Here is a 12,190-nt window from a genome sequence, read left to right as displayed (position 1 = left end):
GCTAAAGCATAACATTTATGCTGCACATCTGTCTACTAAAAACTGATTTTAAGAATCAACTTCCAGCTGTAAATGAATTCCATCAGCTTACCCCTTTCCCTGCCCCAGTGTCTGGCTTAATAGCCATACGACAGTGCTGTACAGTGCGTGCAGGTAACTGGTAAACAACTGGAACACTGCACAACTACCAGACAGATTGTAAGAATGGTAAATAAGGCTTCTAGCAGATGGAAGCCCTTTCATACTTGCCATTTTGGAAAGTGTAAAAAGCACAGATCACTACAGCAGCTAGACTTGTTTTAGCTGTCACTAACAACCTTTGAAGAAAGATGCTTACAACCCCTGGGAAAAAGTCAGGGTGCTCTATGACCTTTTGCAAGTATGATTTATTAACATCCAACTAAATTGGTTACAGAGACAAAAATAATAAATCAAATTGCACATCAAGGTGCTCCAACATTATTACAAATTTTTGGAGTAAGTGAAGCAGAAAACAGGAATGATACTGACTACAGAACATTTTCTCAAAAATCTGGAAGTCAGCGATAATTCTAACACATAAGACACCTTTCTTCATTCTGAAATCACTAATGCCCTATCAAAACAAACAATAAATTCAGCATTTAGCAGCTTTGCGTATGTAACACCTCATACATATGGTATGTTTTTCCAGTACTGGAACTATAAAATAATGTTAACATAAATACCAGACTGCCTGATTCTCAGGGGTACCAACCATCCCAAAGGTGCGGGGCTGAAGGAGCTCATCACCTCTTGTGGATCCACCTCCCAAACATTCTCATAAGCTTTAATACAGTTTTGTTTTATACAACAAAAACACCAAATCCACAATTTATGTAAAAAAGGAACTGCTTAAAATGATTTTTTAACATATGGCAACTATTTATGTGGAAAATTTCTCTTATTGCTTTCAAAAGCTGCAGCAAGAACAGTATCTAAGAACTGAGCAGTACAATAACACATTTGGTGATAAGTTACAGCATTTACTAAGTTTCAACAGATAAGCCAGATAACGTGCAGTTTCTTATGAACCCACAGCTGCTGGAGTAAGTTGCACCCACCAGTAGCTAGAAAATAGAAAGGATGAGTTAGTGAATACTGTGAATTTTATTCATAATAGGCATAATCCATGAATGAAAACACACTCGACCAAAAAAACCCCTTCCATTTTAACTTCACGCCTTTGAACACCACCATCTGACTCTAGCCCTTGCAAGATGTATTCAGTTATGTGGAAAAGTGGGATTTCATCCTTCTCTCTATTATATATGCACTGTGGGCCAGATTTTGCACTCCTCTTCAGCTTGCCCCCTCTGTATGAGTTGTACACAAAAAAAAAGCTGTATTGAACAAAATAAGATAAGCTGAAAATCTCCTGCCCTGCAAAAAGCTGGTCATCTAGAGAGATGACAGAAGAGATTTACGCAAAAGCAGGTGCAAGGACATTAATTAGGAGTATGCTGAGCAGATGTAGCTGCGTACTTCTGCAACATGCTACCCTTACCAGGCCTGACTCCAGAGTGCAAGTGGGAAGAAAGTCCTGTTCACAGTCAAGGAAAAGATACAGAAGTAGGCCATAATGTTTATGGGGAAAATTTTTAACTGCAGCTTTTAGGCATGATTTGTCATTTAAAAACTTGTTGGAACGGACTGTTTTCCTACTCTTCAGAAATTTTTTTAATAAAGAGAAAATGGGACACTGAATAAAGACTTTTAGGTATGAGGGGCCACACAGAAAACCTTAACAGGACTGTAAACAGCTGAGGGAAAATGGGGGGCATGGGAAGGGGTGAGGTTTTTGTTAGGTTGGTTTTTTGGGGTTTTTTTTGAGACCAGCACTGGACCTTTGTGCAACCCCAAAGCTGTCCCTGGTTGTATGTTCTGGCCCTGTGAATTTGTGTTCCTTTCTGTACAGTGATCTGGCTTCAACACTAAACTGCCAAATAATAAGGTGACCGTGTTTGCAACCACCACCTCCTTCAGGGGGCAGGTTTTAAAAGAAAGCAGCAATCCTGCTTCCAGTCCTTCAAAGAAAGCTTGGTGGCAGAAGAACAGATCGCTAGGATGTTTCCTTCTCAACATTTTGGCTGTTTTCACTCTTCCTTCCATGCATCTAGTTTTCCAAGCTCTGTATAAAGAACCTAAGTACTTTACCGGATCTGTATTTCAAAAAGCATCTAAAAGAAGTAAATCAGTGCTGGCAAACTAACACATAAAGCATATGTCAGAGAGCAGAGATTAAGAAAGGAATGCAATGATTAATGGTGCACTCCAGTTCCACTCAGGCTAAAGGGCACTTTATGCTATCAAGAGCAGTCTCTTAAATAAGTTACGCTGTTTCATAATCCCAAACTTACACTATACCAAAATCAGAAACTAAGTGTCAAGTCAGCAAATCTGGAAGTAGAGCTGTGGGTTTCTATGAACGCTATTTCCCTGGATTGTTTTTTCTTCCTTTGCTTTGAAAACTAAGCCAGTGTTTTAACACCCAAAGTCCTGAGCTGCTCCATCATCTTGATATAAGTTTATAGTGAGTTTTTTACTTTGTGAATGGATACACAAAGAAAGGCAGTGCTAGATGAGTGCTTCTCAAACTGCTCTCCAAAATCATATTAAGTAATGCTTATAACGTCATTAAATAAGAGAGCTATAGCAACTGGCAACGGTCATCAGGAAATTTTAAGACTGATCAATTGAGCTAAACAGCTTGGGGATCACTGCTGTGTATGAAAGAAAGCAGTAAGTTGCCTGATATGTTCTTTTTACCATTCAGGGTAGAAATGGGGGAAAATAGTCCCTCAATGTCAGCTGTTAAAAACAAGAGCTGTCTTAGTTATATTGCAGAAAGCTGATGTAAGTTTTGTACCCATTAACACATCTGAAGTTTTGGGGAAGAAAATTACCAAAATTTCATATTTTACCAAGAATAACTGTAGAGAGTATATTAAGGTTTGTGAATGATGACTATATTTTTATGCAGAAATATACAGAAGTAACATCAAGACAATTTGCTTCCACTACTTGATATACAGTTGACAGAAGTTTAACAACTAAACCCAATTGTTTTGTACAAAAGTAGGCAGGGACAACTATACTGCAGTTGGAAACATGGGGTCAGAGGATTATTCACAACTGGTTACACCATGTTTGCAGATGTGTATCAGAGATTTACAAAAGGAGCTATTGTGCAATGATTTTGCTTCATATATTTAAGAAATGCCCTGGATTATTCTCAGGCATTATTTTTCTGGAGATGATAGTAAAATTCTGAAGTTTACCTTCTTGATATGGGAATTTTGCTGAAGAAAATTTTATATAAGGCACTACTCAGCCCAATGCTTCTTGTCATCAATCAAATATATTTTAGACATTTTAGATTGTAAGATACAAGGCAACACTGCCAGTCTGATTTCCCAAAAATCATGACTCAAACACCCAATAAGATATTAGTTTTGTTTAACATCTGCTGATTTTAATGCATTACAATTCTTTAACTTTGCCTTTTGGCCTCTAATACTTTAATTTTAGATGCTATCAACTATTAGGTCATATGACAAAGTATGGGGAAATCCCCTGCATACACAGAAAATACAAACCCAGCAATCAGATCAGACAGTAATCACAGTAGCTGCCAAATATGATGATGAGCAAGTTTAATGCATCCTCTACAAATTTTGCTCCCTTTCTTAAAAGCTTTTTTTAAATTTTCCCTACCCTTTTTTATTGTTAAATGAATGTTATTTTTAGTACAAATGGTAATTACCAACAGCAAGAATAATTACAGATATCAACTCATTTTTGTGCCAAGTTTTGACAGTCAATACAAGACTAAAACACAGGAAGGGAACAAGCCACAAAGAGATCCTCACTTTCCCTGAAAAGCCAAACAGCCCCCAAAGGTTAAGATTTCCTTTGGAATCAAAGCTCAGATTTTGTCTTCGTATTGACGTGAACCTTGCCTTATTCTAAGCTGCTGGCGTGGCAGTCAAGTCTTTAAAAGACATATTAAATAGAAAGAATTATGCTAACTTCTTTAGTAATAAATTACAGAAATGATAGTGAGGCAGAGTTCCTCAGCAAAGTGAAAAAGGGTGAAAAGGCATTCGTCTGCCTCTAAGACAATGGGGTTTCAATGTAACAGAAAGCAAAATTCAAATATACATCTAATTTGACATCACAGATGTGGTTTAAAATGGAAGCGCTCATAGTATTTCCTTCATGTTACATATATAATACATGGATCCATTTTTAATGGGTTTTCTTTAGAACAATGCAGCACACAGTAAAGTGCAAGCTTTTCTAAGCTACTAGTCCCCTTAGGAGTCTCCCTTATCCATGCCCTGTCCAACTGTTCCAGTCATAAGCCAGTTAAACATGCCAACAACATTTGGGTTTATTTTGTGTCATTAAAGTGGCATGTAAGAAAAAGAAAAGGGGGTGGTGGTGGTGGTGACAGGATACAGATCTAAACTTGCAAACTGTGTTGTTGCCAGAGAGTCACAGACACAGAACAGACTTGAAGAATCATGGGTCAGGCTTGAGTTGCAGATAGGTAGGAATGCAAATTATTCTGTTAATGACTGTGGCATTGTGATTTGATGGGGGAAAAAAAAACCACTGCCTATCTCTATAATCTTCATTCAAAAGTGCGACTTTGCTACATTTGTTTCCTGCTATATTTCTGACCTATGGTTTAGTAGTTCCGCAAATCTAGCCATATGTATAAAATTACAGGAAAGAGATGCAATTGATTTAGTGCAAGACACTTGAATATTTATCTGAACATAACAAACAAACAGAGGAAGATCAAAGACTCCATACATTTCTCCATAAGGCAGATGGTCGTTTTTTAAATATAAGATCTTAAATACGCTGTTCATTTCTTAAGAGGTAGAAAATATCAAAATACTAAGAAAAAATTTCTAGCTTAAAACAATCAGTTTGCTTACTTTTTAAAAAGTCTTACTGTTGCAATTTTTAGGTTAATAAAAACAAATAAAGCTATGGAAGCACAGGATTTCGTGCTCTGTATAGATTTTACTTACTGGAAAAAGAGAGAGCTTCTTCATCTAGTCAGTGCTCAAGCATTATGTACAAAGGATCTCCTCCTCTTGCCCTGTTGGGGGCTATGAAATCTGAAGATTCCCAGTGCAAAATTTTGGCGATTCCTGAATTTCTAGCACTACATTTAGCCAGGTACAGTTTACGTATAAGGCAGTAGAACCACTGATGTAAGCTCAGAACTACCTCTTCCATAATGCTAAGAAGAAAGCTAATAGAAACAAAAGCTTATTTAAATCTTTTCTACACACAGCAAAGGATCATACTCAGATTCCAGCACCAGCTGATAATCTGTTTTAGCAATTTATACCAGCCCAGAGACAGCCAAACTACTCATTGAACTGTCAAGCCTACTTACGGTTTGAGTTACGAAGGCTTGCGCTCTGATTTCTCAGCACAGCTAGGAGATGCTGATGCTGCTGTCTCCAATGCAATTCAATAAGGCATAAGTTAACTCAGAACTGACATTATTACATGTTGGAAAAGTAGTGTAAAAGGTCCTCTTTTCCCTCTCGCTGTTAACATTCAGTACTATTTATTAAATATTTTATAAAAAGAAGTTAGGGTATTTATACATTCAAACAATTACTGCAATAGTCAGAGTAAAGAAAACAAATGAATTATCAGATTCTAAATTAAGCACAATTCTAGAGATATGCACACTTACACACATACACGCCCCACACATATATTATATGTGTGTGTGTGTATATATATGTATATATATAGATATATTTTATGTATACTTCTTTTAAATCAGATCTGAGAATACAGCACAGAATATCTTCACTTGACTCCTCTTTCACCAGAGGACAGGATTGTCCAGTTTGGAAAAACCAGGTTCTTTTCTAAGGTCCATGTAGGTTCCGTTGCTCACCCAGGAATCATCATTGGATTTCCTATCAAAGATTAAACAAATGCCTTAAATGTAAAGCTTATATTTTCCATACATATGCTGTGTAATGCAATGTAGCACCATGCACAGATACCCAATCCAGCCCACGAACCAGGTGCAGTGCAACTCAGTACAGCCTTCAAACAAGGCAATATAGCTCGTGGAGTTGAACTGGTATTTCTGCACTGGGCCTTGGAGATGCACCTCAGTAGCCTAGTGTTCAGCTGACATCAACGCTCTTATTTCACTGTCACATGCCATTGCTTAGCACTTAAAACTACAGCCCAGGTTTATTTTGTGGTCTCAAAGGTAGCTTTGAGTGGAAAGCGGAAACTTCCCTTTTACCTCTCCAAAGATGGCTCACCACGGTTATTGCATAAAGAGAGCCTATAGTTCTCAGTCAAGAGGCGAGACTCATTGCTCTAGGGACCTGAAGGAATCAGTCTGCTTTTAATCTAGTGTACAACATTTTTGGCACAACAGCAAATTATTCTTTTAAGTAAATCAAGGCTTGTGATTTGTTGAAGAGCGAAATTGCTATTGAAAAGCCAAATGCATAATTCATATCTACTCTAAAACCGGGTAACACTTCTGCTATATAGTAATTACATTTTTTATTCTGTTATTTGAATCTAAAGCACAAATCTCGACTTTCAAATCCTCATTGTAAGGATTCAAATCCTCATCCACATTCACAGTCCTCATTGTGAATATACAATTACGAAGTACTAGACTTTGTCTCTACCCTGTCTTTTTAGCCTGCTGGAAGCAACATATGCTTCTCTTTGGCAGGTGTGATTGACATGTGATGAGTTAGCTCACCAGCTCCTTGGACAAGTAGTGGTCTCAGACATTTCCTTTTTGCACCTATTTTAAATGTTTCTGTGCTCGTCAGAAGTACCGTATCTATCTATCCAGAAAAAAATTAGGGTCCCAGATCTGTTAACTGTGATACATAGGCCCATACAACAATCACCTTGGCTCCAACTCTTTCATTGCAGGAGAACAGAGAAGCTGGAGGGCAAAAGGCCATGTCCTCGCTAGCATTCATTTTTGTCTTTCGATGGCTGAAGTCTCCCATTAATTGATTTACAACAGGAAGAAATAAAGTGCCCTCTGAATGATAATTCTCTCCCTATCATATAGGGGAAACATGTTCAAAAATAGCCCTGGAAATGAAAGGCTCCAGCTCTGCACACTTCTGCACAAGGCAATCCCACTGAATTCAGCAGAAGTTCAGCAGAAGTTCAGCAGAGGTAATTAAGCTAAATCCAGCTACTTCGCCTTGCTTGAAAGAATCAAAGTTGCTACATTCACTCAGGCAAATTCAAACGTAGACTAAATATCAATCACCATCAAGGCAAAAAAATTAGAAAGAAATTCAGGGATGCACTAATGAAAAAGCAATATATAATCCTGAGTTTTAATTAAGTCTGGAGTGTTCTACATTGCCAAAGTACAAAAATCAAGAATATAGAAGAAACCTGGAAAAAAATGGAGCCCGCTCTATGGCAGTTTAGAACCAGAACTATAATAAGAATTTCAATAAATTATGGTATATGTTAATTATTATATAGTACCTGAAAAATCTAGGCTGATGCTCTAGATTGTTTTCTTCCAGCACCTTCCGTCGTTCTCTCTGTAGCTGCTCGATCCTCTGCTTTTGCATTTCAGCTCCTTCAATATTCCCTTCTTCTAGAAACCTGTAGGACCAGCGGTGATAAGAGACACAATTGGTGCTCCTGTCCCCCATCTTTGACAGGCCCTCTAGAGCTCCAGAATCTAATCTTTACAGCAGGCAGTTCACAGTGTTTGAAAGGTAAACAGCTACATCTGCAGACAACTGCACTATCAAAAAGCACTTAAGGAAAAGTAACTCTCATAACAAGCTCATTCATTGTTATATTCTTTTCCTTGGAAGTTAGCAACAGTAGAAATTCCACCGCAGAAAGAAATTTCAAGTGTCTCAGTTTTTGGCTATTCAAACACAGTACGCTCAACAGCCAGTACCTGAAGTACTGAAGGTTTAACATCTTTGGAAAGGCGGTTATCTAGAAGCATGCAAGAGCCAATTTTAGGAAACACTGGTCCATAATGACTAGACCATCTCTTGGTAAGTGATTAAAATGTCTGTTTCAGATGCACTTTAACACAGAAATAGAAACATGCTGCAGGTATCTACACAAAATAGTCTGAGCTTAGGGTAAAGTGAGTGTACAGAAGATAAAGAACTATTTGAGGAAGATATTTAAGAGTTAAAACTTCTTACCTTTGGTCCGGCCTAAAACGTGTATCAGTGGATGGGAGTAATGACCTAGTTTGCAGATCCAGTTCATTTAACTCCAGTGCAAACTGAGTAAATCCATACCACTGTTCATGATCTTTAGGCATCGGATCTACAGAAGAAGACAGTACATTCAGAATTCCAATTAAACGCTATTATCTTTAGAAGGAAAATTCCAAGCTCCCCTCAGTCATTTGTTCATCTCTGAAACACGGTCTCAATTCTGGGAGAAGAGGAGGTTTTTAATAATGTGACAAAAGAGAACATCCCCCTTGATAATTGCACTGCAACAAAACATATTTCTGTTCTCTCAGCTGAATCAGAGCACAACTGTGATGAAGGCCACGGTATTATCATAGCGCTTTTTCAAACTACAGTAGACAAAACCCCACGAGTTTGGGAGAAGTTCAGATATGGCTGTCACTACAGAACTGAGCTTTGTGGGCTAGCCTCCAATGTTTAATACATGAAATACACCACACTTCTTTACACAAAAAGTGGGGGGTTCTGTTCCTTTTTCTTTTTTCTTCCTTTTAGAGTCCTCAATACCCACTTCATGCCCAAATATGAAAATGAGGGAGAATGGAGAAAATGCAGGAAGCCATGGGATTAGGTTCTCCATATTATTTAAGCTAAATGATGTATTCTTCTGGTCTAAATTTTAAATGCTTGACAAAAATCTAATATTCCACATAGAATTAACAGGAAGTTGTGGCCTAATAGAGATGAAAATAGTAAGCTCATTCTCAAGCAGATCTTAAGTTCTGTACGTCAGCCATTCTGATCACTAACTTGCTCTCCATATGCTGTTTGAAGATGAAGTTGTCCCACAGTATAAACTTTCATGCCACTTCCCAAAGAGTCGATGCACAACTTTCCCAGCTTTATCCATGACACTGCCTTCAATCTCATGTGCATTTGGATTCCAATACTTGGCCTAGAATGAAAAGAAACAGGGGAAAAAAGGTGCATATGAGATCAAGTGTGAGTGATTTTGCCGTGTCAGTAGCACCGTGTTGTAGAGTGGTTTTCTGAAATGAAAACTATTCATTTAGGTGTGCATTACAATATCATATGCCAACAACTGCTGTTAGTACTACTAACTGGCTTATTAAAATACTAACATTGAGAATCGTATTTATTTTGTTTGTCTTTTTTCAGGGCAGTACTAGGTGAAGCATAGCTGACCTTGAATTTTGCCTAATGACAGGTAACACTGACTCCTGGCTTAGTTATCTACATCTTCCCCAAATTTGCAGAAGAGGAAGAGAAGGGACTGATACAGTTATCTCCACTTTAGACAACTTACAGTATCAAAGGTATAAGATTTGCAGGCTCTCAATCTTTAAAATTTGGACTTCAAACATCCACTGCAACTCTGCAAATACATTACAGTACTTTGAAATAAGTATTTGGAAAAAAAAATCACCCTAATGCTTCTTAGAAAGCACAAAGTATTCAGGAAAACAAACAGGAAAAGGAAACTTTCCTTCTGCTGCTGAACATGCCATGCTGCATAGGTATGCTGAAATACTTCGCTTGTATCTGTATGGTCTGTTTCTATGTAAAGCACAGCCTTTCTCCAGCAATCAGATACAGAAAATGCAGGTTAAGGTAAGTGTCCTAGCATGCTTTGCAGAACTATTTCTCAGGTTTGAAATTTTGGCATTGTTTTAGGTTTTCATTGATTTTCCTTTACTAGGAAGAAGTCATCTATCCCCCAAAACTAATTTTAATTTCAGTTATAAGGGCATTTCCTGAGGAAGTCATATCTTCATGCCTTGTACTGAAGCAAAAGCTTTGAGTAACATGACAACCTCTCACTTAAGCTCCTCCGAGTACCCGCAAAGGGCTGGAAAAGAGCATTGGGTGAAGCACCCCGCATAAGCACTGGTTCTACCGTTGCTGAATGAATGCAACCACAGCACATGCCAATCTGTTAACAGGAGGCATGTGGTAAACCACCTTGTGCCTACCTCTCTCATCAAACACAGAGTAGGTTTTTCATCCTATGTCTTCCTTTCCTTTCCCCGTACCTTTCTGCATCTCAAGTGGAATCACCTGAGAAAGCTGTTGCTTCTCTTTCTTGTCTGGCTCTACCTAGTGAGTGGCAGTTCCTTCAGAGTTAAAGTTACTCAAAGAATCACAGGTAATTACAGCAGAACTATAGGAAAATACAGCTTGTAAGCAGTTGTACTGAGCTTCAGCAAAGAGCATCCACCCACTGCTGTGTCTGTTAGAAAAGGCACTGCCAACATTGCTGTGATTACTGCTGTGGTTACCTTTATGAAAGTCAGTTTGCAGTGGCAAGTGTCATCATTAAGATTTTTGATGATGATCTCTCCATAGTGTTCAATCCATCTTTGCCCACTTAAGATGTTATGGATGCAAGATGTCACCTTGTTCCATGCAAAATGGTCTTTAAAACTGCAAGAAAAATACACACAAGAAAAATCTCATGCCATGTTCAAATGAGCTTATAAACTTGTGAAAAAAAATTGCAGAGAACTTGCATTAGAAAAACCCCACAAAACAATTTTTTTTTCTGGAATCCTCATCTTCTTGTCCCACACCTTCTCAAAACCAAACCCTGTGACAACAATCCTGTCTCCCAGAAAACCCTTTTCATTTCTGCTATAAACTTTGGTCTTGAACTCAGTTTTCTCTCAATTTACTTGCCCCTCTTTACCAGCTTTAAGTTTCGAAAAGTAATCATTCTACTATCTTCTACTGGCTGAAATGCCCATTTCACAGCTTGCAACACTGTGACAACTGAAAACACAAGGATATGGGCCACCAGAGTCATCAGAAGGCTTATTGAGTGGAATGAGCTTGGCTCAAGCTCTCAAGGCTGAGCCTATGTGTGTGCTTCAGGCAAGAGCAAAAGTTCTCACCAGGAAGTTCAAGATGCAGTTGCACAGTGGAAGACAGCAGGGAGAGAAAAAATACCAAAGGTAATACAACATTTTACCTTTTGTTAAAGAAGTATATGTTCTTATAAAACAGCTTTACAAAACTTCAAGAAAAGGAAAGTCTTACGAAGACATGTATTCTACAATTTATTCTGGGTATTGATAGCCAAGTCGCTACTGGTAAGGTAAAGGGTAAACTTACAAAGCACCAGTTTCCCCATAGCAACTGCCTCGCGCACATCCCATGAGGATATTAGAATCTTTCCTTACCTCCCCTTAATCACTTGCTTTCACTTGCTGCATTGTGAGAGCATGCACAAGGATAGTTTTTACAGACTAGCAGATAAGCAGCCAATTTATCCCACAGTAACTTGTTTTCCTGCCCCTACCTGCAAGTCACATGCTCTATTATGCATGCTAAAAATACTGTATTTGCTCCAAAAGTAACCTTAATACTAATGCTTCATTTTTGCCTATAGCCTCAGTACCTTTTCTGTACCCAATTCTATATCAGATACACAGGAATACAAACCAGCACATGTAGACCACACATGAATCAGGTTAATTTCTAGTTCATCAGCCCACCATGGGCCCTAATCCATTAGTTACTGTCCTGGTTTCGGCTGGGATACAGTTAATTTCCTTCCTAGGAGCTGGTACAGTGCTGTGTTTTGGATTTAGGATGAGAGCAAAGTTGATAACACACCGATGTTTTAGTTGTTGCTAAGCAGTGCTTACACTAGCCAAGGACTTTTCAGCTTCCCATGCTCTACCGACTGAGAAGGCTGGAGGTGCACAAGAAGCTGGGAGGGGGCACAGCCAAACTGGCCAAAGGGACATTCCATACCATGTGACGTCATGCTCAGTACATAAACTGGGGAAAGCTGGCCGGGGGGGCCGCTGCTCAGGGACTGGCTGGGCATCGGTTGGCAGGTGGTGAGCAATTGCATCGTGCATCACTTGCTTTGTATATTCTATTATTATTATTATATTTTATTTCAATTATTAAACTGTTTT

The 12,190-nt window shown here is 38.5% G+C and overlaps 1 protein-coding gene across 1 annotated transcript in view; it reads right to left on the bottom strand.

Moving 5' to 3' along the window:
• Positions 1-367: 367 nt before the first annotated feature.
• Positions 368-12,190, bottom strand: part of OSBPL3 (oxysterol binding protein-like 3) — a 97,253-nt gene continuing 85,430 nt past the window's right edge. Inside the window, exons 20-24 of the mRNA XM_009325728.1 lie at positions 10,544-10,688; positions 9,054-9,198; positions 8,247-8,373; positions 7,558-7,680; positions 368-5,981 (exon numbers count right to left, since the gene is read on the bottom strand). Of these exons, the coding sequence (XP_009324003.1) occupies positions 5,885-5,981; positions 7,558-7,680; positions 8,247-8,373; positions 9,054-9,198; positions 10,544-10,688 (637 nt within the window). The 3' untranslated portion in view covers positions 368-5,884. The remainder of the gene's footprint in view (positions 5,982-7,557; positions 7,681-8,246; positions 8,374-9,053; positions 9,199-10,543; positions 10,689-12,190) is intronic.

The sequence above is a fragment of the Pygoscelis adeliae genome, unplaced genomic scaffold (genome assembly GCF_000699105.1).
Source record: "Pygoscelis adeliae isolate BGI_AS28 unplaced genomic scaffold, ASM69910v1 Scaffold226, whole genome shotgun sequence".
NCBI lineage: Eukaryota > Metazoa > Chordata > Aves > Sphenisciformes > Spheniscidae > Pygoscelis > Pygoscelis adeliae.
This window is presented reverse-complemented; position numbering and strand designations above follow the sequence as displayed.